Here is a 26,440-nt window from a genome sequence, read left to right as displayed (position 1 = left end):
TGCACACCCTGATACCTGATGTGATGCTTTGATTTCTTACTTAATTGATGATTTCTTCTTTTCCCTCTCTTCAGGGGTTTTCTTGTGATTCACCTTTTACCTTTCTGCACTCACTCAGACCTCAGAATATATCTAGTCATCCTGATTCAGAAATTATCACTTGTCAGCAGAATTGGAGAGCTCTAACATTTAATCTAAGGCCCTGCTTTCAATAGAAGGTTAGATTAGATGATCTCCAGAGGTGCCTTCCAGCCTAGGCTTTTTCAGTGATTCCAACTTAACACTTGTGCTCCAGTCGAACCTGGCATCAAAAAGGCGTCAGGTTTGAAGATGAGCTTGCCTCAGCATGCTGTTTGTCTTCCCATCAATACCTTGTCAGTTCTCTTGGAAGACATTAATAATGATGCTACTTTTAAGTCTGTAGAAATTCTRTGCTGGAGCAGGTGTAGAAGTCTGTTTCCTTACCACCTAACATACTCTTTTTAAGAAGAAACTTCTTGATTCCTGCTTGTCTGTCTTCCCTGCACTGCGGTAACATTACAGTTCTGGCAGGCTGTAGAATCTTTCTTGCTTTGAAGATTTTTGTAATCGTACTGAATTTGAGTAGTGGGTGTTTTTTGTTTGTTTGTTTTTTCTCCTACTTTCTTTAGCGTGGGGGGAATTAAAAAAAAAAAGCCTAAGCAAGCCTAATATGCAAGTCAGTGGAATTTTGTGCAATTTCTATATCAAAATAAAGCTAATCTAATGAAAGTCACCGTATGAATTTTACATCACTACATGCAGTGCAGTAGATAAACTGCAGTGTACTGTAGCATCTTAAAGTCATGTAGACAGCTTGTGACTCTTGATGGGGAGAAGGTGGAAATGAAAGCAGATAAGAAAATAAGGGGGAGCTTGCTATTCCTGTGTTGGAAGAAGAAAAACAACTTATTATTCTTTAATGCCCACTGTCTTCATGTAGCTGAGCAGCATAGGCTTTGCATAAAGGCCAATGAAATCCAGMGACCTTACTGTACTTAGCTCATGGAACACTATCTCTTTCCCTTGTTTATGTATGGAAACTTCCCCTCAGATCGAAGGGAGGGAGGAAAAGAATTCAGGAGATGTGGTCATAGAAAATCTTGTAGGAAATCTCCAGCTTGTTCTACCCACACTCTAAATTATTCCAAGAACTATTTCTACTAGCAGAAGGGACAATGGCCTCCTAAACTGAGAATACAAGCTTCTGCCTGCATGGAGCTTTGACATAAAAGCTCAATTATGTTTAGAAGGTGAGGGCTGCAGTGGAAAAGAAACTGGGCAGAGTGAATAACTATTGAGCTGAGAAAGTGTAGTGAGGAAGATTTGTGTAAAAAATCAGCTGCACAGGACTCTGTTTAAATCAACTAACTGCAGTAAAAATTCTTCTTAATACTGAATTTAAGTCAGATGGTGAAGCGGTAGAAATAATTGAGTGAGGACTTGCAAGTGCTTGCTTGCAAGGCAAGAAAATAGGTGTGTATGTTTGCAGGTAAAGGAGGAGAGCTTTGTAAGCTGTGAACAAAAATGAGGTGCAGCTATGAAATTGGTTTAAAATAAACTAATGTAGAGCCAAAGAAGTTCAGCAGTTACTGAGCCATATGCAGTAAGTTCTTCAGTTTAGCTGCATTTAAAGTCTCAAACTCTTAAATGTGCATTGTGTGCTTATACATTTAGAATGTTTGTTCTACCTTAATTGACTAGATTCATTACAGTTGTAGTTTGTCAAGAAACGTGTTATCTAAATTGAAATGAGAGAATACAAATCTGAAATCTTAGATTTAATACTTTCTGATAAGTACGCTAAACCCTTTCTGGGTTTTGGTTGGTAAGATATGCAACTTGTTGGAAGAAAATGTCCTAAAATTACAAGGCATTTAAACATCCTTCTGTCTTCTCTCCCTTCCCCTTTTTGCCTAAGATTGACTTCAGGGCACTAAGGCCTTGCACTTTTGAGAGGCTGGATCACTCCTGCAGTATCAGGTAAGGCATTGTCTTTGGATCAAGGTACAAAAGAACATAAGCGCATCCAATTTAGTTTAACACCAAGCTGATAACTGGCATGGTAATGGAGTGTTATAGGCAGAGGTGCTAGGCATACCTTGAATATTCAGGAAACTGGAGTGCAAGAGCCTGAAGAACATTGTGCTACCAAGACTCTTGTGAAGAACTTCAGAACCAGTTCTAGAGGTGATCCAATTGGATTAAAGCCCCTTTTCTTGTGAGGGGGCCCAATTCCCTTTTTATAGGTATTGTTACTGGTTTGCCTTGTAATGCAACTAGTGGAGTGCTTCAGTTTACTCACTCTTTTTTCCCCACCATAGCCTACATCAGTTCATTATCCTTTAGAGAGTACTTCATGGTGGTGAAAGGTGATACAGGTTTGTTCCACAGTTTTGTCTTTTCCTCTGTTGCCTTCAAAGATATAGGAAAATGTCGATCACTTCCCAACAGCTTTTCCAGGAGAGAAGAGGTTAACAAAAGGCTTCTACTGCAGGCTGGGGCTGGGGGTGGGGGTTGTATCTTGGGTTCTTGTGGAACTTCTCCAAGTACTATGTTAGCTATGCAACTTGTAGTTGTAAAACTTGTAATAGGTATCTTTGTTAGGTCTTACTACTACAGAAATTAATTCATGTTGCTTCTCTCTACAAAACCAAAGACAGCTCTTTGGTAATGGCAATCAAGCAGTGGTTACTACAACTCAGAGCTGTAAGATGTCTTCAGAGGTATAATGTGGATTTATTTGAAATGCTGGTTTAGAGTTGATTCTTGCTTACAAGGAGAGCATCTGTGGGTCAGTGCATTGGCATCATTAGTTAGGAATATGGAGTTGTACAGCATGGACTGAAATGGCTTGTTTACAAAAAATACTACTAGCAGAGGTCCTGAGTTTACGCTTCTTGAATCGCAAAGCCTGTCAAGTGAAGCACAGAGGAGGTCTGATGTACAGCTGGAGCTTTTCTTGTTGTGGGCGTGGGGGGAACTTGCAGTGTAGTTGAGGAAACAGATTCTTAAAATGTGACAGGGCTGCATTGGTGCATGCAGCTGATCTACTGGGTTGTGCAGCTCCTTGAGTTTAGGTATCTAAAGAGGAGGTGGGGGGGTGGGGAATAAGCCAATCCAGCATTACATCTGAGGCTGACATAGTAGAGCTCTAGAGTGAGTAATGCTCTTTGCAAGATGAATCCTTGCGGAGTGCATGTTCTTTTTATGGCCAGTATACTGGGATGAGAGACTGTCCGGTCTCCAAATAACAATATGGAAGCAGTGCTCCTRCCTATTCTAGATTAAGGGGCAACAATTCCCTTTGCAGTTGTTGCCACATGTAAAATCTCAGCAGTTCTGTTCTGCAAGAAGGAGGTAGTAACTTAAGTTGTACTTAGCTGGCAATAACAACTCTATCTTGGGATGAGGTGATACAATGGATTTATGGCAAACACTTTATTGTATGACTGATAGTTTGACTTTAGTACTTAATTCCAGCCTCAGCTGACCTCCCTACTGAGGACACTGCTCCCTCTTTTCAGCAAATGAATTTGTAAAACATGGCTCCTTGTTGGTGTTGATGCAGAGATGTCTTTTCAGTTGGTCTTTGAATGCAAAGAGATGCAGGGAAATGCACAACGGTACTGGACATTGCCTGTGACTGACTTCACTTAGGCTCTGTAGACAACACAGGAACCTCAGTCATCTTTTGGTTTGTTTAATACTGTGCTAGTTGTCTTGAATCTGTGCCGTACTCTGAAGAGAGCGCTGCCACTTATATGCTCCTCAACCTGACTAGTCTGGGTGTGCTAGCAAGCCGATGTAGCTTCCAGATCTAGTGAAGCAAACTTCTTTCTGTTCTGTTATAAGCCTTTCTGTGCTCTGAAGGAGCAAGATGCCCTTGACCCCTGAGAGAAGGGGAAGCAACTTTGCTGCCTAACTTACTTGGCTCCTGGAGCTTACTGAAATATTTCTGGTATGCTAACAGCCAAGAATTTTTAGTACTAGGTGGTATCATTACAGTGTAATGTGACTGAATCTAGGCTACCAGAAGCCCGAGTGCTTAATTTCTTGTACTATGCAGGTGTCCTGATTGTATCTGTGTTTCTATTGGTATTGTACTAGGTATGTAGTATAACCAAACCAACTTCTGTGGCTGATTTCCTATGGCCTACAGTAAAATAGAACAACTTAAGATACTGTATGCATGTTTGGTTTTGTTCTTGTTTTGKTTTTTTTCTTCTCCTTTTCAGTAAGTCCTTTCAGAGGAATAGACAACTACAGTCAAAGCATTGTCTGGCTATAGTGACAGTGCCAGGATTCCAGTTATTTCATTGGAGGCATTAAAATTTGAATTGAGCCTTAGTTATTTATCTGCACCCAAAGTGGTGTTAAAAATTCCCTGGCAAACTTCTTTCTTACTGTGCCGTAGATATTACAGATGCTGAATGAGCACGTGGACTGTTGTATTCTTAAAAAAAACTTGGTGTTTTCCCTTGTTGTGGCTTTTTTTTAACCTGCAAATATCCTTTTCTCTCTTTTTTTAACCTGTTTTCACACATAATTAAAAAAAAAACCCTGATTTTGCTGATCGTAGGTCTGTTGCTATGCTTTTTGTTTAGAAACAGCAATTTAGCCCAAGTTACAGAAATTCTCTTTTCACTGGGGTGTTAAGTGAGGCTCAGGCTTGAAAAGCCTGTGGCTGAGGCATTATGGTTGTGTTCCATAAATGGCTACCAAAACAATATCTGTAGACTTCCAGAATTCTCACAGCAATGCTGTGAAATATTTCAAAAATAGTAATGCAAGGCCATCATATTGATTTCTTGCAATAATTGTGCAAGTTCATTAATTCTTCGGTCTAAAACAGTAAGCTTTTTCCCCTCTAGTTAAGCATCTATGAGTTAGAATTTCTTCTTAGCTATATCTCTTTTCCTGAATGATTATGCTTTTTTCTTTTCTTTTGTTTACACAGATAGAAGTTGCATAAATCTGACTAAAGAAAGAAGCTGCTTTAAAAGTACAGTAGTTAGGTTGCTTCCGTAATCTTGTGTATACTGCTGGCAATTCCTGAAACTAAGATTGTCATCTCCCTCAGTGAAAGTTAAAATACTTAAGTACTATTGGTTCTATATCAAGCATTGAATTTTAGTAATTAATGTGTTTCTCATCAATGTTGACAAATAGTTTCTCCTAAATTGCATTTATCTGGTCTCTTAGATAAAACAATTATAGAAATCTGCCAGGAAAGAAACAGTGTAAGTAATATATGTGTGCTTTATATACTTACAAGCTCTTGGTTGCCGTATGTTAATGAGATAAATGCCCTTCATAAGAATCTTGCTCTGTAAAGAAAGACTTGAAGTTTTTCAAAGTTTTTTGTCTTTTAGTTTTTGCTTAAACTGTAGCATTTTACATTTATCGCTTGAGATATAGTCATGTGAGACGTGGCATAAACACTCACAACTATATCTCTCTTGTCTTTCAGTGAATGATAGTGTCTAGAAAGGGTATGTCCCTTCAGGAGAGAGGTGCCAATGTCCAACCGGCCTAATAACAATCCAGGGGGGTCACTGCGACGTTCACAGAGGAACACTGCTGGGGCCCAGCCACAAGACGACGCAGTAGGAGGAAGGTATGATTGTTATCTACAAGTGTATTTTAATGCATGAAAGACAAAGCTGATATGATCTAGGTAGAGAATGAAACTTTCCTCCTTGAAATCCCGGCACTGAAACTTGGGTAAAACCTTTTCACTCAAATGCTACCTGTGGTGTTATTTCATAGGCTGAAAAACATGGTTAACTCATTATAATGCATATTCACCTGGAATAGGCATAGTAGATCTATGGGGAAAAGTATGACTGAGCTATATCATACAAATTACAGGTAATAACAAATTCTTTCCTCTCTTTCCTGCCCCATAACCAAAATTTACAGGGAGGAAAAAACCTGTGGTCTGTGAAATACCAGGAAAATCTGTGTCCCTTTTGGAGAAGACTGGATAACTAGCTTCCTTCTGTTCCCTTGCACTGCATGTTAATTGTGTTCAGCTTTTGAATAATTCAAGAACAAGAGGCTTGTCATCCCTTAATATATTCATACTAGTGAGCAAGTGGACCAAACTATTTTTTCTGTAAGCAGTTGCATCTATAATGCAGAACAAAGTAGATCCTTGAAACTTTCCTATGGATGCTGACTGTATAATTACTGACATGCCAATTCAGGAAGTAAGAATCTTCATGTGACTGAGTGAAGCCTGTGTGGATACATTTTCCCTAATTTATTTAAAATACTAGTCTACTGAAGAAAGATTACGGTATCATTTTAGGCAGCATCTGTCTGTATTATTTCTATTTTTTCCAAGGTATTACTGGTGGAGTTGTTCGAATACGTGCATTTAGGGCTTGGGTCTTCTGGTGTAAGAGTATTACTATAATGTTGCAGGACAATGACACAAAAAAAAGTTTTCTCTGTGAAGGATTCAAACTCTTCCTCTAACATATAAAGACAAAAGGTGTGTTTTTTACTAGTCTAAAGTGTAACTGAGAACAGAGTCCCACTGTTGGATGGATGAAAGATGTTCTCTTAAGGAACCTAAGGAACTATTTAGTTCAGTCCGCAGATATGCCGTTTTTCTAAACAAATTAGTACCACACAAATGGAATAATAGATGATGATAATGTAGATTATAAACACACAGCTTCTGTCCTGTCCTTCTGTAGCTCAACAAGGGGGAAAATGACTGCCTTAGATGCTTGATTGTTTTGCAAGCTAGCGTTGTTTCTGGAGCATACTCCTCCTCCTTTAACATGTTGGCTGCCTTCGCATGGTGAACACTTCATCCTGTTCTGCATATTCRGTGTTATCTCTTAATCAGAATGGATATTTTGGTTTGTATTATTCCTARCAACTCTTCTTTTACACTAAACTCGGCCTGGAGTGGATAACGTACCATCTAGAATAAAGAATTGAGAGGCAAGTTCTTTGGGGATGGGGTAGGGGATTCTCATCTTCTGGTATGTACTGTTTCTTTGAATTCTGTAGCAGAATGCCAGGGAGAAGCTCTACAGTGAAGCAGACAGAAATGGAAGAATTTTAGGACTAGTATTATTTTCTTACAATGAAGTTCCTCATCCAGTGTTTTGGTGCTGCCTTGTGATCTGTTACTTATGTTATCACACGCTAATTCAAATTGTTTTAAATGATTGGAACTCTTCTACCCCTCACCAGATTGGTGGCAGTCAGACTTCCATGACTAAGTGTGTATTACGCTTTTGAACTATGTTAGACCTTTATTAGAACCAAAGTTCTCTTACAAATAAACTTGTTCAATTTTTCTTTTCAGCGCTGTTTAAAGGGCTGACACTTTGAAAAACAGGGCACCCCCCCTTCACCCCCACCCTCCTTTGAATAGGTATTTGTGGCTAACAAAGCGTATAAAGACCTAGATGCAGCATGGTAGTTAATATAAACTTTAGAATATGTTCATTTTCTCTTGCTCGGTCTCCTCAGTGTTCTCTTTAGTTAGCTGCAGGAGCAAAAATGACTATTGTGCAAGGAACAATGTAAGACAGATCTATCGGGTCCTTCAGAAACTTGTAGATGAAATGGAAAGAGATTGCTTCTCAGATTTATGGTAGCTTTTTCTCTGGTTACCTGTCTTCAGACACAAACTTCAGGATTCATCCTTCTATGCATCTAAGATGCAATGATGTAGTAAGTTTTTCTCCCCCCCCCCCCCGGCTGTTGGACAATGTATAGGAGGTTCTAGGGTTCACAGCTTGATGCATCTTTCTCATCTCTTATGACATGCTGTACTCTGGCAGTGATACACACTGCTTTGGCTGCTACTTTAAAAAAAAACAAAAAAAAMCAAACCCTTTTTATTACACTAATATTGTGTCATAAATGTCCCAAACTACTAACTTATTTCCAGTCTCTTTCACATTTTTCATCCATAAAGTGAATCTCCAATTTCAACTGTAAAAATTCATTTTAATAGAATCAGCAAGGCCTAAAAAGACCAATGGCAATAATACGGTCATGTTATGCAAGGAACTGTGTGAACTTAGGATGCATCTACACTACTATTTTAGTTTGAATCAGGAATGTTTTTTTTGAAGCAAATCTTGTTATCCTCACCTCCATGATAACATCATGGAGTGATCCTGGAGCACAGTAATTGGATTCTCGTTGGCTGACACTAAACTGGAAGTTATGCTATAGCAGTGCGCTTTATGCATCTCAGTCACTTGCAGATGTAGTCTGATCCTGTGGACTGAACATCTGCTTTGATATAAAATTCCTTGAAATGGCACAGAAGGTGGATATTGGTCCTTAGTGCCAACTACTTTGCTTTACAGATCTGTTTCTGTTGATCTGCGCTACATGCTAATGTGGATGTGTAGATGACAAGAGATTTGATTCAGCCATTTCATTAAATCCATTTATTTATTTATTTATTTAAAGCCAGTATCTTAGAAGGAATTAAGCAGTAACAAGAATCTGTAGGGGGTTGTTGCTTCATGTTTAAAATTAGCCACAAAATTTATAATCTGAAACTTAAGGACCACACCTTCTAAAGTGTGTTGGACAAGGTTACTTCACTTTGGTTATAGATAAGCAATTGTAACCCTTCCAGCAGGGCAAGTTTCAATACTGTCTAAACTTGTATACTTCATTACACTTCTACTTGAATGGATGGCTTTCTAAATGCTGGAAATAAAACAGTTTTTTTTAAAGCTTTCTTGTGGCTAAGCTACATACGTTTCCAAAATAAAAATTTAAGAGTGACAAGAAAACACCTTGGAGAGAAGGTATATTGCTTGTGCAGTAAATTCACATAGCTGATGCTGTGAAGTCTGTTAATTGGATGTAAATGAGTGGTCATATAAGCCCTTTTGTAATAGCAGTTTGGTTGCACCTTCTTTGGGGGTGTTTGCTTGCTCAGAGCATGATGTGTGGTACAACATCAGAATTCCTGAAGATATCTGTGGTGCAATGCCGCACTACGTATATGTTGCACCTAAACCTTCTGAGATGGAGCAAACATACCTGGGAATGAACTGATGTGGCTATATCAGCTTGATCCTCTTTTGGGTCATACAAGCATATGATAGTTTCATGTGTAATAGCAGTTATAACAAACAGTGATCTATGATTGAAGTTTATGCCAGCAGATGTAAGACCTAAAGATTAGGTTTCCAGCTAGAATCTGGCAAGTAGTTTGAAGGATAAATTTTCTTAATTTAAAATTTCTCAAGTTTAGATTGTCCTCGGACAGCAGTGACCTTTTGAGGATGGCATGGGGGAGAGAAGTCTCTGACCTAGATTGTTTTCAGCTTGAGACCAGGAGAAAGCCTGCAGTCTGAAATGTTATTGGAGGGTTTCATCTGTAGGATTTTCAAGTATGTATGTCTGATTCTCACCAAGAAATCTGTTGCAAGAGGTGATGCAAAACTTGAGCTTTGCAGAGCAGTTTATCTTAATCCTTCAGAAGAGTTTGAGTTACAACTTCAGAAAACATTTTGGAGTTCTTTTTCAATGTATTTCATTTATTTTGCTTTTCCTGTGCTTTTTTTCTATGTTGAACTGATTTGCATTCTTCAGTTATCTAAACCAGGAGGACTTTCATAACTTCTAAAAAAAAAAAAAAGTCTTGAAACAGCTGCTGTGGCCACTTCTGTTCTACTAAGTGACTGTACCAGTAACTTGGAAAACCAGGATAATAGCAACTTCTGCTTCAGACCTGGCCTTAATTTTGCTTCTGTCTCTTGTCATGTTCTGACTGGAGCAAACACTACAATAGACTACAAAAGAGGAATGTGTTAAAAAGCAGTTCTGAGAATGATACTGCTTCCATGCTGAAATGCTAATGCATATCTTTCTGTAGTCTTTGACCTGTTTGTAGGTTAAAGGGCTTTTGTTAAAATGTTATCAGTTTGACTTGATGAGCAGCTACTCTTCACTTTCCTGAAAGTCTTGGAGATTCTTAGTCCCTCTCTGGTCTAGAATCTAAAACATAAAATACAGAATCTTCATCCTGTGGCATCTAATATTGACACGCTTGTCTTAACCTGAAAACACCACTGTGAACCCATTTTCCTTTAGACTGGGCTTCTTTATTAGCACTAATAACACTCATACTTGGTATCAAAAAGAGGGAGGGAAGTGTAATGATGTCTTTTCTTCTAGTTTTACATTCAACACAATAGCTTGATCCAGTCTATTGAGTGTTTGTTTTTTATAGTTGCATTGATTAAAAAAACAAAACAAAGCAAAAACAACGATTCTAGGCTAACAGCACACGTAGAAGTAGTGTTGCAGTGCAAATTGGTAGTAAGTTTAGCCTATATATGTGTTTTTCTGTAAAGGAAGCAAGGGATGTCTTTGAAAATAGTTGTGTAAACAGGCACACTGTCTTATGCTCTTAACTTAAAATTATTGTTATGGTGGCATTCTCCTAATCCTACAGCATGAACTGTTCTCTGAACTATTTCTTCCAGTACTTCCCCTGAAGGAGGAGGACTCTTCCCAGGTTTGTAAGGAAGCAGTAATGATACTAAAGTTTCCCCTCACACTGGTTAAACCAAAGAGGATTGGGAGCAAATGTGTTAGAACATCTTTTTCATGAGAGGAGGGGAAGCTACTTGCTGTCACTTTCTTAATACTGTCTTCGTTATCACCATGTATTTTGAAGACTTGTGACTTTGCAACTTGAATTCCTAGTTAGGCCATAGAATACTTCCAAGCCATTGGTATTTACTTCAAATGGGGGCAATTTGAAAGTGGTATTGAGGCATGCAAGATCTCTTCTGAAGGTGCTGCAGATAACTTCCCTTCAGTTACAAGCAGTGCTTCAGTGTATTGTTGGCGTGGAGGGATGGAAGTGGTTCTCTGTAGCAGAACTATGTACTAGTACTGCAAAATATATATATTTTTTCAATGGTATGAAGCGACAGTGATGCTTATTTTTTGTAGTCTGCATATTTTTACTTCTTTCCCCCCCAAAAATGGGAAAAGAAGTATTTAAGTACGATATCAATTTGACATGAGACTGTCATGCTGTTATACTTGTTTATGAATGGCTGATACTTTAGCTAAACTTTAAGTTTTCAGAACACAATAAATACTTATGCCTGTGTGTTTTGGATTGGAGACTACATGAGAAAACAGGTCCTCATAATCTGTACGGTGGACACTAATGCAAGAACAGGATATGGAATAAATCTTAGACTGACCTTTTTCAAACATTAAAACAAGAATAATGTTTTTGGACAGGCATGCCGCTTTTGTTCTGAAAGAATTAGTTTTAGGACCGGTCTTGGTAATGTGTTAACTGTTAATCTTTTACCTGAGATTTGGGTAAAAACTAAGTCTAATTGTTTAAATGTAAATCAGATTGTTCTTTCTGGTAGTACCATTTAGAAATGTTACATTTTAACTTTTCCATATGATTTTTTTTTAACACATCGCACTCATTTTGTTTATGTAGGCTGAATCCTTTAACAAAATACTGCCAGTTGGAGTGTGTGAAATAGGGGTGGGAAGACAGGTGGAGTATTTCTGAAGAGAGAAAATAGTTTGTGATCTGTGTTATTGCTTTTTATCCCACTTTTGACAGAGCTAAAAGTTTTTTTTGTTTTTTAAGACTTCATACTTGGAAGTACTTAATGCCTCACTTTGAGCTACTGATGAACATGACTTAGATGAAACACTTTCCTATTTGTTCATTAATTTCAAAAGGTGTATATATATATTTTTTAGTGTGTGCGAAGTAACTCTTTGAGGGCAGGTTCTAGCTGGTTCTTTATGGTTCTTCTAAGAAAGGCTAAAGGCTGGCAATTTCCAAAAGACTGCTTATATAAACACTGCAAAATGGTGAGTCTACTAAAGTGTGTTACTTTAAACTGTCTGCCTGTGAGTTTAAATGCATATCAGTGGATAGCTCTGTCCAGCCAAGTGAAGCCTTGGTGTGGGTTGTAAAACTGTTGTCTTAAGTTGTGAAAACACCACTCGAAGGTATAGCAAGCCCTCAGGCTTCCTGGACCTGCACGTCTCAGTGGACATGGGCAAACACAAGTAAATACTTATCTCTTCATTCTTCATCATTAGTGAGAAGCTCTGTTTCACTAAATACTTGTTGCTGGAATATTTGTTCAAATGCAGTCCCTGAATGAATGACATGTTAACTGAAAAGTATGGAGAGCTTGTAACTGGGTAACTTTAGAGCTAAAAGCCTTGAATTATGGGCAAAAGTGCAGATAGCTTACAGTCTTTAACAGGAATTAATCTGCCAGCTGCCCATGTAGTTTTCATAGCACTTATATCTCCAAACCTTATTCTTGTTTCTAGCTCATCAGACTTATTTTAACCTACTTTATGTGCGAGTTAACTCTTAACAAGACTTTGTAAGCAAGCTGTCACAGCCTTAATACAAGCTGGGGCAATGATATTTGTTAGCTGGGGCATGGTTCCTTTAGCTGTATCCTGTAGTCTCTCCAAATTGACAGTCTGTTTGCCATCATATAGATCTTAGAGGAGGGGAGCGAATGTCATGCTCCTTTTGTTTAACTGCCGTGCTACTGCATGTGCAGTTGCTATTGCCTGCTGTACCTTCTCCTTGCCGCGCAGGTGAGCGAGCTGAATGATTATGCTCATAGAATGAGAAGTGAGAGCACAGGAGACTTGAACAAACAAAAAAACCTCTTGAGTTTTAACTCTCCGTTTGTTATGTTTCCAGTGTAACCTTTCTGTTCTGGTTATAAGTGCTATTGCTACTGATGGTTTGATAGATAAAGAGAATAAAGTAAAGGCAAGTAGTTTACACAATACAGAATTCCACATCCCTACCCTACATGTAGTGTTGTAGCTTTATTTGTGTACATAGAGTGGACATTGGTGTGATATTATGCTGCAAAACTTGTAAGAACCCAAAGGAAAGGGCTTAAAGGTGAAGGGGGAAAGCCTGGAACAAGCTGAAAATCCTTAGTGTGCGATTTAAGCACTTGATGTTTTGGCATATTACTTCTGCCATTTTTTGCTTGAAAAGATCTTTGTGTTCTGTGAGTACTTAAAGCACAAGGCTGAATCCAGTTCTAATTAAAACAAAAAACAAACCTTAAAGGGAAAATAACTTTTTAGAATATACTTCAGAATAAATGAATGCTGATCAGTTAGCTTACATAAAAATCCATTTACTGACAAGTGTAAATTATGTAATAACTTCTGTTACTCCGTAATAAAAACATTTCAAGGGCAAAATTAAATTTTACACCTTAATCTTTTGTTGGAAATAAAAATCTAAGCGGTCAGGATTAGATGAAACATTCCCAAGTTTACCTTGATGGAGTATGTTGTTGTGAGCTTAAGATTTAACTGTTGCATTTATTTGATTTGGTTTTGATAGTAAAGATAGTTTCTCTAGCATGAGAAATAAAAGCAAATGGCTGCAGTATGGAGAAGATGCGGTTTAAATTCATCTTTTCAGAGTATTACGTTCTGAGAAAGATGAGCCACAGAAAATGTGTTCTGAGTATGTGCTGTCTAGCTGTATTCATTTCTTCTTGAATAACTGACTAAATGAGAATACTTTGGGAGTAAACTGAGGAAGGAAGGTTACCAAGGAAAACATGGTTATATTACTCAGATTTTGGTCATTTCTACTCTGTGGGTAGATTATCATGGAGTTATTTAGTTTAGTTAGAATTGTGCTCTCGCTCTCCCTCTCTCTCTCTTTTTTTTTTTTTYTTTTTTCCTACTAAGCTTTATTTTTAAGTTGGTATCGTAATCCTTAAGAGCTTGGGGAAACTTTTGGTGAATAGCAGTTTTAGCTCTGCCTTTGCTCCTAGATTACTGATGTTTGGCTAGAAAAAGTTATTTGAAAATTTGTGGAACTCTTTAACTCCTTCCACTTGCTCTTTTGACCTAAACTTTTGGGTGTTTGGGGTCACAGGTTGGAACAAGACACTTCAGTTTTACTGTCCCTACCTCCCTGGGTTATGAATCAGATATTTGCATAGCTCGACTCAAAGGACTAGATATCCTAAATTAATGGCATATAAGCACTGATTCTTTGATAATAATCAGTGCTTGTTTAACTTTGAAACCTTACTTGTTCCAGCATTAATACTAGGATAGTTTGTATGAGGTTCCATAAAGGTTGGTGGTGCTCAAACATTCTGCATGGGTAGGATACGTGAGCTACAAAGTTCTCCTGGTTACAGCTGAGTCAAAAGTGTAGTTTATCCAGGGAAGCTCAAGTGAGATGTCCCTTGTCTTAGCAAGTATTTATACTATGCTGCTTTAAATGCTGATGAGCTGTCTCTTCTGAGTCTTGCAGATGGTAATAGCTATTGGTTTTGAAAATAGATATGGAATATGTGAATATGTAACTTTATAGTGTAGTAGTGTGTTTTCTTTTGTCCTCCAGTCAGAGCTCATACAATAAACCACTTTTTGCATGCAGCTGAAAGCTTCTTGAAGAACTCCTGTAGCTTATCTGTGTAACTCACTACTTTCTCTGACATCGCAGGTTTCCTGTCTCATCTGACTACCTTCAGCAGTAGCATGCATTTCTGCATTCCTCTTACTTCAGTGTTACTAAACAGCTCTCAGTCCGGTGAACTGGTGGAGTTGCAGACATAAAATACCTGGCAAGGTTGAGCCTTCCTACAGAGTGGAAATGGTTGCATTCCCGTTTAAGTGTTTGATTCTTCTTAAACTGAAGAGCAAAGAGACCAACTTGTAAACAATTTTAACTGGATTAAGTCTTAATGCATGGAATCTTGAGGCTGATGAATGTATATCTTTTTTTAAGTCATCTTTGACAGGTGTTCCAATATTGTGCCTTATTGTGCTAGCAAACATTTAATGCCTAAGTGATTGATTTAGTAAGCTTGCACAACAAAAAAATGTGAATTTGTCTGCACTTCAGGTGTGAAAAAATGTCTGACTTATTTAAAATGAGTGAATAATAGTGTGCTTTAAAATTAGTTACATTGGTAGCGATTTATAACCAAACTAAGTGATTCTTTTGAAATATTGCCTTAACATAAGGGGTTGTTGTGGAAAAATTTGAAGTTTTACTTAAACTAATATTTGTAAACAGTCCAAAAAAATTCCACCTACAGGTTTGTATCTCTGTCTCAGAATCCTGATAGCTTTCTGTTTTGACTTTCTGCTGACAGGTCACATTTAGGGCAGGCAAAACATAAGGCACATAGCCCTCCTGAGAGTAGAAAATCTATTTCAAAGACACCCAAAGTGCAGTCTAATACTACTTCTGAACAGTCCAAGGGACACTTTTCTAAAAGGTAATTGTGCTTCATATTCATATATTAACAAGTGTTATCTGCACTTCACAACTGTATGTAATATATCTAGTTATACCAAGTTCTTATAAAATGTATGACTAATAGTTTTTTTAACTAATCTAGGTGTAGCATTCAGTGGATGTGTTTGTGTTTCACATTTTGTTCATGCATTGTACTTGTAATTCACTGACTAAGAGCATTCCCTCAGAGGGGAGGGAACAAATTCTGCATAACTAGTCCTGGAATACTTAGTTTCTCTCTTGCCTCCTGCATGTTGGAGGAAGATTGCCCCAGCAGTTCTGAGTGATATCCTATACTAATTGCAACCTGTAATCTAAAATATGCCTGCATTCAGGGTAATCATCTCGGTCATGTTTTATCTGCTCTTTATATGTCTCTGCTAATTACACACTGGAACAGTCTTCTATCGTGTAGAAGAGAATTTTGCCCTTTTTGTGTGTGATTACCTTCATTTTGATGTAAGAGATTGATAAGACTTTCATTTATTTAAAAAAAAGAGGGGGGGGGAAGTCCTCCTTGAATTTGGTTATGACTAGTTATGCATTACTGAACACTTCTTGCTCTCTTGTGGAGCTTATATTCTTAAACACTTAATAGCTTCATGGCCTTAAGTTTGCTTTTTTTTGTCATTTTAAGCAGTTCTACATGTCTGTGAAAAATTGAAAACAGTAAAACCTATCCGAGTCATCTCATCTTCCTCTTTTTTAAAGAGCAATGTACTGTGCTTTTATTTTGCTGCTATTATAGTTTTCATGCTAGCAAAGTGTTGGATTTTTTTTGTTGTTGTTTTGCACTGAAATCTGCAATGTGGCTGTTCTCATACAAGCATGTTTTTTCTTGTTTTGGTGTAAACTTAATAGTGGGCAGGGTTTGTTACCTGCAGTTTCCCTTATTATTAGAGAATGCTCACATTTATCTTGCAAAAATGTTGCAATAGCGTCAGGTTTCTTGAGTTTAACACTAATGCTGTTTCTGCTTACTTCTGCAGAGGCTGTAGTTCATCTGCTGTTATAATACCACAACAAGAAGATCCAGAAAGAGTCAATACTTCAGAAAAGCAAAAAACGGGGCAAGTGCCTAAGAAAGACAATTCTCGAGGAGTTAAACGCAGTGCTAGTCCAGATTACAGCAGGACCAATTCTCCCAGCTCTGCTAAAAAACCCAAAGCACTTCAGCACACTGAAACTTCCTTGGAAACTAGCAAGCCACATACTAAATCTAAGAAGAGACACTTAGACCAAGAACAGCTGAAGTGTGCACAATTGCCATCAACAAGCAAGGCTCACACCAGAAAGGGTGGAGCTGCTGGTAGCTCCCGAAGTCAGAAAAGGAAAAGGACAGAGAGCCCATCTTGTATAAAGAGTGCTTCAGCAGTTGAATCAACTGGCGCTGAAGAGAGGTCAGCAAAACCCTCCAAGCTGGCTTCAAAATCGGTGACCTCAGCCAAAGCTGGGTGTAGCACCATCACTGATTCTTCTTCTTCAGCTTCCACATCCTCCTCCTCTTCTGCTGTTGCCTCTGCTTCCTCCACCGTTCCTCAGGGTGCCAGAGTAAAACAAGGAAAGGACCAGAATAAGGCTAGACGTTCCCGTTCTGCATCCAGTCCCAGTCCAAGAAGGAGTAGCAGGGATAAAGAACAGAGTAAAACAGGTGGCTCTTCAAAGTTTGACTGGGCTGCTCGCTTCAGCCCGAAAGTTAGCCTGCCTAAAACAAAACTGTCTCTACCAGGCTCTTCCAAGTCGGAGACATCGAAACCTGGACCTTCAGGACTACAGGCGAAACTAGCAAGTAAGTTAGAGATTTGCTTGCTTTTGTGGAAGCATAAGCATGTATGTCTGCAAGTGAAATCTTCTGAACAAATACCTGCATTGTTTTCGGGTTTCATAGTGTTTTCTTAGGGTTAAAATAACTTTTAGTGTGTTTTCTACCGAGCCTTTAAGTAAAGCTATGAATGAAACTACTTACAGCTGAAGCAAGTGACTTAAGTACCTAGTCTGTACTCTGTAGGTGTAAGTTGCTTCTCTGTCTTGCATATCAATTTTTATAATAAAATATGTAAGATACTTAGATGCTATTGTGATGAGGAAACATTTAAAAAAACCCTTTTGATTATATTCATCTTCTCAGTTTTTTTCCTCTTATAAATTGTTTTCTTCAATTTTCTATCCCAAAGCAGGAGCTATGGATGCTGAAACAAGTAGAAATATGTGGTTTCTTGTTTCAGGCCTACTTTTCTACCTCTTTTCTTTAGTGTGTTTAGGACCTCTGATGTTAATTGAAGAGCAGTAATCTTTTAAGACTAGTGCCGCAGTGCCTGGAGGTTTAGTGTCACTTTGTCATCTTAATTGTTATTATAAAACATGTCCTCTCTCTGGTGCTGAGTTAAAATAGGATGTACCCAGCTTGGACATTCTCATTAAAGGTGTTTGCAAGTAGAGCCTGTCCTCATTAGTGTGCAGATGTGCTTGTAGCACTGTTCCCTTGAAGAGTATTTGTCTGAACTCATAGTTCATAAGAATGCGCTATACTGCCTTTGTGTACTGTAAGATTTATTCATAGCATGTATTCTCTAAAACTTGCTTTAAGAAGTTGGACTCCTAATCTGCTTACTGTTGCTCCTGTACTTGGGCATGATCATGAGTAGCCTGCCCCAACTGGGGCATGTTTATAGCTAATACTAATGCAGGAAATATGTGAAATAAGCAAGAGGAACTCAATGTCTTCCTGTATAATTAAAATAGATTTAATTGACCTAACAGGCTTGTTCTGGATAATTTGCATGACTGGAGTATTGGTTCTAGGATGACCTAACCTAGTTCAGGAAGGGAAGGGATTAGAGAAGTGCAGAGGGGTTGCTCTCTGCGTATCGAGGCTTTATCTTATATGCTCCATGGTTCAAAACTGGGTGGGTGGTGGATTCCTGAGGAGCAGCTCTGAATTGGCACAGCATGAAGTGAAGGGGAGGAATTGGGCAAGAACAGGGCTGACCAACAAGTTCTTAGCTAAGTCTGTCCCTGAGTTACAGACAACTTCTTGACAATGGAGAAAAGCAACACGGAGGAGTAGGATTTCCTCTGACCAGTGAGTAGGTGAAGGCAGAAGGTAGTGTCTGTGGCAGTTCACACCTGCCAGCGAGGAGTGAGAAGGGCAGAATAGCCCAATGGGATTCTAAAGTAAATCTAAGGGGGGGGGGGGGCGGCTGGTGTCAGTAGCTTGAAGAACAAGCCTAAATTGAGAATAAAAGCCTAAATTATCCCCACAAGGAGTGTACTGGGAAGCCAGCGTGACTCGCTTTAGTTCTTTAGTGACCTGAAAGTCAGCTTATGCAAAAATATAGAACTGGGTTGAACTAAGACATTCAAGTATGACACAAAACCAAGTAAATAGGGACTGGAGGTCTATGTGTACATAAGTCACTGGGAAGGGGCATGGAGGATAGTAACAAACATTCTGGACTCATTAGAGGTAAAAGAAAGCTACTTCCTCTGGATGGCATACCAGTTGGATGGGAAAAAGTACTAACAGGTGATACTTGGAAGTCTAAAATGCCTGATACCTCTTCATTTTGTTGTAGATCACAGCAAAAGTTAATCCAATAGCTATTACATCAGTGATACTTGATCTTTTTTGAAAAAAAATGATATCTTGTCTGTCATACAACTTCAGTAACTGAAAAAATATTGGGACTAATATTGAATACTTTGAATATTTTAAGAAAATACACAGTTTTAATATCTTCTAGACACTTTTCAAAATTATTCAGAATAAGAAATCGCCAAGGTAGATTTTTAAGGAAGGAAGGATTAGGTCAAACTTATTTTCTGTGTGACGCTAATACCCTTTGTGGGTAAGGGAGCAGAAGCAGGTGATTTTCCATTGAAAAATATTATGAATTGGCAGTTATGATCTCTGAATAAAAGCTAGAAGAGCTGAGGTGGCTTATTCCACAGAAGAGAGGAATGAGGAGACAYGGGAGCCTTGCAGGAGTGTTTCACACATTGGAGGAAAATAGCCTGAGGTTCTTTTGTCCTACCCTCACTAGAGAAATGATGAACGTTAAGTACAGCCACAGTGACTTTTGAAGTTTTCAGCTGCACAACAGTCTAATCTTGGGGGGTAACTGAGCAGCGACATCATCAAATGAAGGTGCGTGAATTTGTTGGAAGAATTAAAATCAGACTAGACTAAAGACTTTTTTTTTTTCCTTCCCCCACCTCTTTTTATAGCTAAATACTGGGGCAGGGGGAAGAAGGGGAGTAAGTTTTGTTTTTCTGTCTTTTGATCTGGCTATATTTTCATATCCCTTCCTGGCACTATATCTTATAGGGCCTTCTTAAACACTGCAAATCAACACACTGTTTATGTAATGATATAAACAAGCATAATTATGTCTGTGTTATTAAGGAGATCTCCACGTGTTTCTTGTGTAGTGTTTCTGTGGCCTTTAAGCAGGAGTAAGCTGGCAATGATGGTTGAGGCAATGCTGAGAGCAGGGTGACTCTTAGGGTTGCTGTTGGTGATTGAGAAGCCTCAGCCTGAGGCTTGGGAGGGTTTTTTGAGTTGTTGGCATATACTGGAAAGCTATGAAGGTGACCATAGAGTGTAAATGTAGTATAACTCATTTGAAGGGGCTTGGGAGGGATGAGGGAGAAAAGAGTCTGAACATAGCTCTGGATTAGTTTGTTTGGGGTAGTGGGTGACTGGGATGTGCTATAGTGAAGGGTGCTGTGTGTATGATGGTCATACTTAGAGCTGTGGAGTAGTGGTTTGAGCAAATAAGATGACTGTGCTGGAGATAAGGGATCAAACTGTGGTGATGGACTGTATGAGGCTATAATCTGGAGCTGGGGATGTCTGGGTTGGTACTGGGATGGAGGGAGAGGGGACCAGTGGAGTATTAGAATGACAAAAGGTGATCTTGCCCCTTCCCCTTTTCATTCCCCCCCCCCCCTTATTGCTTGAGGAGGAAAGGAACCCAACACAGTAGCCAGGCTGGAGTCTAAACTTCCAGTCCTAACAAGTAAATCTCTATCGATTTATCTTTTCTGAACTGCAAACAAAGGGCTGTTGGTATTATGGGTTGTTAGTCTGACTAACCTTGTTTTGACTTGGGTAATACACTCATACTGTTAAAATAAGCAAATGCAGTACAGCTGCATTTGGAACTAGTTTCTTTCATACAGCAAAAATGCATTTTAAAAAAAGATGACCAGTAAACACACTGAAATATGAAGATGTTCTTAGGACTTCTTAATTTTGATTTCTGTTAGGCTGCACTGGTTCTGGTTTAGCCTGTTTGGGTCGTGTTTGGATTCATTAACATGAGTGTTTGGCATGCAAGTAAGATGATGTCAGAGCATAAGCAATATATCCGCTTGCCGTAAATAAGGAAATCCGTAGCTCTACTCTAATTCTAAAGTTTATATCTAAATTTTTGTAGTGGTTGAATATGAATTGCTTAAACCTAATTTGCTTTCAGTTTATTGAAAGCCCATCTCTCTTCCTAGCTTCTAGCCCTTTGAAGCCGATCCCTTAATGATAGCTCTGTATATTGCAGAAGCAGTGCTGGGTAAATAACTTCCGGAGAAGAACATCAAACTAATTCCTCAAAAAGCCCTTGCTGTCTGTGTATGGCAGTATGACTGGTGCTTTCCTTTGTCAAACAGTCATAGGGCATCTTTAGCCACGTCTCTCTGAGCACTGGTTGTGTCTTATCTACCAGCTCAGGCTAGGGCTGTTTTCTTCCCACGACTTCCAGAGGCACAGGACTAATGCCCAGTGAGGAGGCCACGCTGGCAGTATGTTAAGGTGAAGAACGAATTTTGACAACAGTGTGAGGGAAGGGAAGACGGCTCAGCGCTATGCTGAAGAATTTAGCAGCCCTGCTCTTACGACACTGGGAAGATTCAAAGGATTTGCAAAAGATGCAGGTGGTAAGATTGACTTTAGAAGCCTTTTTAAACAATAAACTTTAAGGGCAGAAAGTGTCTTTGAACAGCAGGAAGGCAGCAAGCTCTGAAGAAAGTCTTTCATCACTTCCTTTTTAGCCTTTGAAATGAATAGAGGGAGGTGGACGCACACATGTGCCCTGGTAGGTCCATCAGAGGTAGAGAAATGCAGAATTCGGAGAAGAGAAACAAACAAAAATCCGATGAGTCGAAAGTTCTCAACTGGTAGGAGGAGAAAATTAACTCAAATCTGGGTGCTCAGGCCGAGACATCTTTTAAGTTACTACTTGATGGATGAGCTGTAGTAACTCCTTAGGCTCTCTAACTCTTACTGAGGTAACTCAGTTTAAGGAGAAATAATTTAATGCCTTTTATGGAAAAGGACAACCCATTTCACAGCTTCATTGTCCTACTGCTTCACTGGGTCTGTACTCATCTGACCCTTGTTGAGCTAGTTCAGCTCACCAAACTGGCAGAATACTAATTGAACAAAAAACTGAATAATTTTGCACATCAAGGGGTCAGGTTGAGGGTGGTAAAGCAGGAGTGACAGAACCATACCTTTAAACGTCAGTAAGGCATTAAGCTAGCTCTGCTGTCTTGTGATATCTTTGCCTTTAGCTTAAATCCTATTTTAATTTAAGCTAAGCATATTTTATTTCACTTACAATAGAAGTGTCTCACTGACTATTTATTACTTAGCTGGTAGGAACTATTGTAATGCTCAGGTTTGTTAGGTTTGGCTATGTGAAACCGAGCACTCCTGGATTTGAAACAAAGTGGCATGTTTACATAAAGTTGCGTGCCAGGCACGCGCACTTGCAGTGAGCTCTATTGCCACAGGGTGCTTTTTTTTCTTTCAAATGTAAAGCAAAAGTACACCTCACTTCTACAGTTATACTGTACTGTTTTATGGAAAAGCATAATTGGTACTTACATGAACAACTGGAGTGGTAAACATGTTTTATCTGTGCACTAATTTTGTGCTATAATTGAAGTGTTAGTTAAAGCATGCATTTTGTATTGTAAAATATAACCAGCTATGAGGAGAACTTTGTATCTGTGCATTTCCAGCACTTGAGAAGCTCAGATAGCCATGGTATGGGATCTTGCTGCTACTATTTCAAACTGGTTTTTGTCTTGTATCTCCCTGTAATTCTTATCTGCCACCCCATAAGGCAAGAGACTTACTGTGCCTAAATGGGGCTGGAGTCATCACCTGTTTCCGTTGTAGCAACTTCCACTTGAATTGTTGGTTTGAAAACACATAGTAGAAATGCCACTGCTGTCGGAATATGTCCGAGAAAAGTGTTCAGTGTTTTTGTTTCTGTATTTACAGATCGTCTAAAAACTAAAGATGACTTGCTTCAGTTCAGTGCTTGCTTGGTTGGCCTCTTAAGGTTGCTGAGTTTCTTGAGTTAATAAGCCAGATGCATATTCAGTATATGAATATCAGGTTAACCTTAATTTGTATGGCACTTAATGCTGTATGCAGTTAATTTATTCCTTGATCAARTACAGTATTGTGTTTGACCTAGCTTTTCTGTCTGTCCCTTTTCTGTTAAATATTCAGTCCAGAACTGCATAGTTGTCTCATCCCAAAGTACTGCAACTTGGCATTCTTGGAATATTTTTTTAGAGTAAGAAAATTAAAAGAAGCCAATTTGATAGTTACTGTGCTTAAACTACTGCATGCTTACATGTTTTATTCTGCTTTCTTGCCAGAAGAGGGCAGAATGACACAATTGTCTCATCCTTTCAAAATCATTTACATCTGTTGTAATAATATGTCATAAGTCTGGTGTTCTGTTTTTGCGTTTTAAACGCAGCAGGGAACTGAAATGTAAAATTGAATGTAATATGGTTTTTGAATTTTCCATGCTTAAATTGCCAGCCTTCTGGTCTGGAAGCTATATTTTGGGGTATTTCAGCCTGGTAATAGGATTGTTCATCATTTGAAAATCTTGTATTGCAGGGTGTTTGTGTATTTGACCCACCTGGTTCTGTGGTGGGAGATGCCATTGGAATGATGGCTTTGTGACTTGGAGCAAATTAATGTCCCGTATGTCAGTCTTCAACAGTGTAAATATTTTTAAATTAAAAATTTCAGAACTTCTTTCCTTAAGTTATGAGGATATGCTTGGTTACTTGCCTAAAGTGACATTATGACAGTGATAGGGGCTGAAGGGATCTAGTTAAAATGAGAACACAAAGAATACCTGTTACAGATCTCTGAACACTAGCACTGCTTGACTCATGGAGGGGTGCTTGCTTTGGATTTAAGGCAGGTTTGAATAAGCTCTAGTAATGTAGATCAAACTGACTGTGACTAGAATAAAGATTCAGCTGGTGAAGGTGATCATATATCATGTTTACTCTACACAGATTTACTTAAAGGCATGGGAGAGAACAGATCTGACATTCACCCCTAAATATAGTTTCTTTTTCTCTTTTCGACTCAAAATTAAAATTACTTTCTGTCTGAGGTGTATTGTATGTCAACATGTGGAAATAGGAAACTTGTATCCCATAATGTAGTAGCTCTTTAGCATGAAAAGGACTTCTAAGCTATAGAGTAAAGGTTAGGAAAAGGTGTCCAAGTAACAACTTGGAGAGTAATAGTACTTAACTCAAAATAGTGAGTGAAAGAATAACTATCTAAATCTTTCCCTCACTGGTGCAGCAGTTCAATATAAGGAGTTTAAAAGAGCTGATGTTGGCTCATAGCAATTTTTCTGTAGAAGTTGTTGCCTTTCATTTCCTTGTAGAACCGTTATGTATTTAAAGACTTACTCTCCTAATTCTTTACATATTACTTAGGTCTACGAAAATCTACAAAGAAGCGCAGTGAATCACCACCTGCTGAGCTCCCCAGTTTGCGGCGGAGCACACGGCAAAAGACCACGGGCTCCTGTGCTAGCACCAGGTAAAACATACAATAATGAATTGTGATTACTGCGGCAGGTTGTTATTTGTATTTTCGTGCATGAAGTTAACCATGCCTAGCTTTTACTTTGCTATCGGAGAAGTAGCTGCAGCTTTACAGGCCTGCTGAGTTGCTGTGATGTACGCAGGCGTCATGGATATGCATAGACTTTGGCACCATCAGACTTCCCTCAAGTACCCCAGTTCAGGGGGTGAGGTGGGTGGGGGAGAAGAAACAGCCAAAACTAATATCTCAAATTCAAATCATCCTTTCCTTAATGAGGTCTCTAATATCTTTAAACACTAAGAGATAAAGAATTCTGAACTACTTCCCAAATAACAAAATTGACTATTTTGAAAAATAAAAAGGGCTTTATGGTGTCACATAGGAGACTTTAATAATGTACATCTCTGAGCTGACTCTGCTTGTCATCGGTTGCCTCCAAACAGCTGATATTAAAAATACTTAAATACATGATGTGTCGTCTGATGCAGGGGAAAATTACTCTTGAACTAATACTTTCAAACAGCCAGTAGATTAAAGGGGAGTGGGGAGTAAATGCATCCTGTGATGAAAAGCAAAAAGTACTTGCAGTTGTATCTCTTTTGATGCTAGATTTACTAAGCCTAACAAACTTTTTTCTTTTCTTCCCCTTATTCCTAAACTAGATTAGTAGTTTCAGCACAACTTCTTATCTGTCTTTCATGCCTTAAAGCTCCTGAACTCTGATCCTGTTGTCAAGCGTGCACTTGAATTTGATGTCTTACTTCGTAGGCATGTGTTTTTGTAGTGGTGACGGTTGTTGTGTTTAAAAAGCCCCATACCCTCAGACTTGTTCTGGCACTGAAAACCAAGCAGAACTTCAGGGTTCTCTTTGTGCTTTCAGTCATTTAGAACTTTATAGAAAGACAACTACTCTGTCATCAAAATACTAATCAAATGTGCATGTAATTTGTAACTAACAGTCATTTTAATGTTGATCATCTTGACTTTTGTATTTTAGTAGGCTACCTTGTCTTGAATGGCATTATGGAAGGACATAGCTATAATGTGTTAATACAACCAAATCACTGATAGTGCAGGGGTAAAGGGGGGGGGTTTGCAGAATTTTGTGAAGACTGATTCTAATGCACATTTGTGGGTTTGTGCACCTTTGTGATTATGATCTGTGTAAATGTATATAACTTTTGAATAGTCTCACATTATTAAATCTTAGTTTATAACTCCCAAACCTCTGTTTTTTTGAATCTTTAGTCGGCGAGGCTCTGGCCTGGGCAAAAGAGGAGCAGCTGAAGCTCGCCGACAAGAGAAGATGGCTGATCCGGATAACAACCAGGATGGAGTTAACTCTTCAGCTGCGCGTACAGATGAGGCTCCCCAGGGAGCTGCAGGTAAGAACTACTGCAGCATTGTAGCATATTTTCTGATATAAACTTCTTAGCATTGTAAAATACTTAACTTCTAGGGGAAAACTATGATTTAAGTTGGTCCTGCTTTTGGAAGCTTTTTGAGTGAGAGGAACCTTTACATTTGAACCTGCTCTCTTGGACATCTGGTACAAATTTGAATTATGCTATTTCATAGTCTCCAAGCTGTTTCCAATAAAGCGGACCTGGAAAGGAGGAGGCTGCCTGAAAACTAAACTAATTTCAGCTAATGCTACATAAATTACTGTAGTGCCAACTGAAGAGAAAGACCAAATTGTTCAGACTGTAAAAGACATGTATTTACTTGTAAAAGCTCTTTTGTAACTACTGGAAAATATTTTAAAGTTCTAATAGTTCTCTGCTGAAATTGCTAGCCTATCTGTACTGGAGAAATTTATCACTGAGTTAAGAAATATATCCTTATTTGCACTCGAGTATCTTATCCCCCAGCCAGTTGTATTATTACATGGTACTTACATTTATCATCTGGTCCTGATCAGCAATGAGCTCAAAGGAGCTTTCCGACAGTTCTGTTGGATTGTAGAAAACCTCGATGTTCTGCTCTTAAAATGAACTACATCATTGCAATAAGTTTAAATTAACTGAGACAAAGTGCAGCATAATACTGGAAAAAGTACTAAACGTATGAATATATATATGAAAGATAATTTCCTGATCTAGCTATTTTTTGTCATCTTGGTTTGATAGGGCCTTTCTCTTCCTTTTTTTGGAAAGGGCTAGAGCAGTAGACAGGCATTGGTCTATTGGAGTGACAATTGTACAGAAGTATGACTGCAG

The 26,440-nt window shown here is 38.6% G+C and overlaps 1 protein-coding gene across 6 annotated transcripts in view; it reads left to right on the top strand.

Annotated features, from left to right (window-relative positions):
- TRIP12 (thyroid hormone receptor interactor 12) overlaps positions 1-26,440 on the top strand; it is a 64,207-nt gene that overhangs the window by 1,990 nt on the left and 35,777 nt on the right. For 4 of the 6 annotated variants that reach the window (XM_026087063.1, XM_026087065.1, XM_026087064.1 and 1 more), the window contains exons 2-7: positions 1,940-2,001; positions 5,492-5,638; positions 15,195-15,320; positions 16,330-17,129; positions 24,110-24,215; positions 25,470-25,606. In XM_026087063.1, coding sequence (XP_025942848.1) covers positions 5,541-5,638; positions 15,195-15,320; positions 16,330-17,129; positions 24,110-24,215; positions 25,470-25,606 — 1,267 coding nt within the window. In that variant the 5' untranslated portion in view covers positions 1,940-2,001; positions 5,492-5,540. The remainder of the gene's footprint in view (positions 1-1,939; positions 2,002-5,491; positions 5,639-15,194; positions 15,321-16,329; positions 17,130-24,109; positions 24,216-25,469; positions 25,607-26,440) is intronic. The other 2 variants (XM_026087067.1, XM_026087066.1) reach the window with 1 other exon arrangement.

Source organism: Apteryx rowi, unplaced genomic scaffold (assembly GCF_003343035.1).
Source record: "Apteryx rowi isolate R43461 unplaced genomic scaffold, aptRow1 scaffold_70, whole genome shotgun sequence".
Classification (NCBI taxonomy): Eukaryota; Metazoa; Chordata; class Aves; order Apterygiformes; family Apterygidae; genus Apteryx; species Apteryx rowi.
Note: the sequence above shows the minus strand (reverse complement) of the source record. Positions and strands in the feature narration are given on the sequence as shown.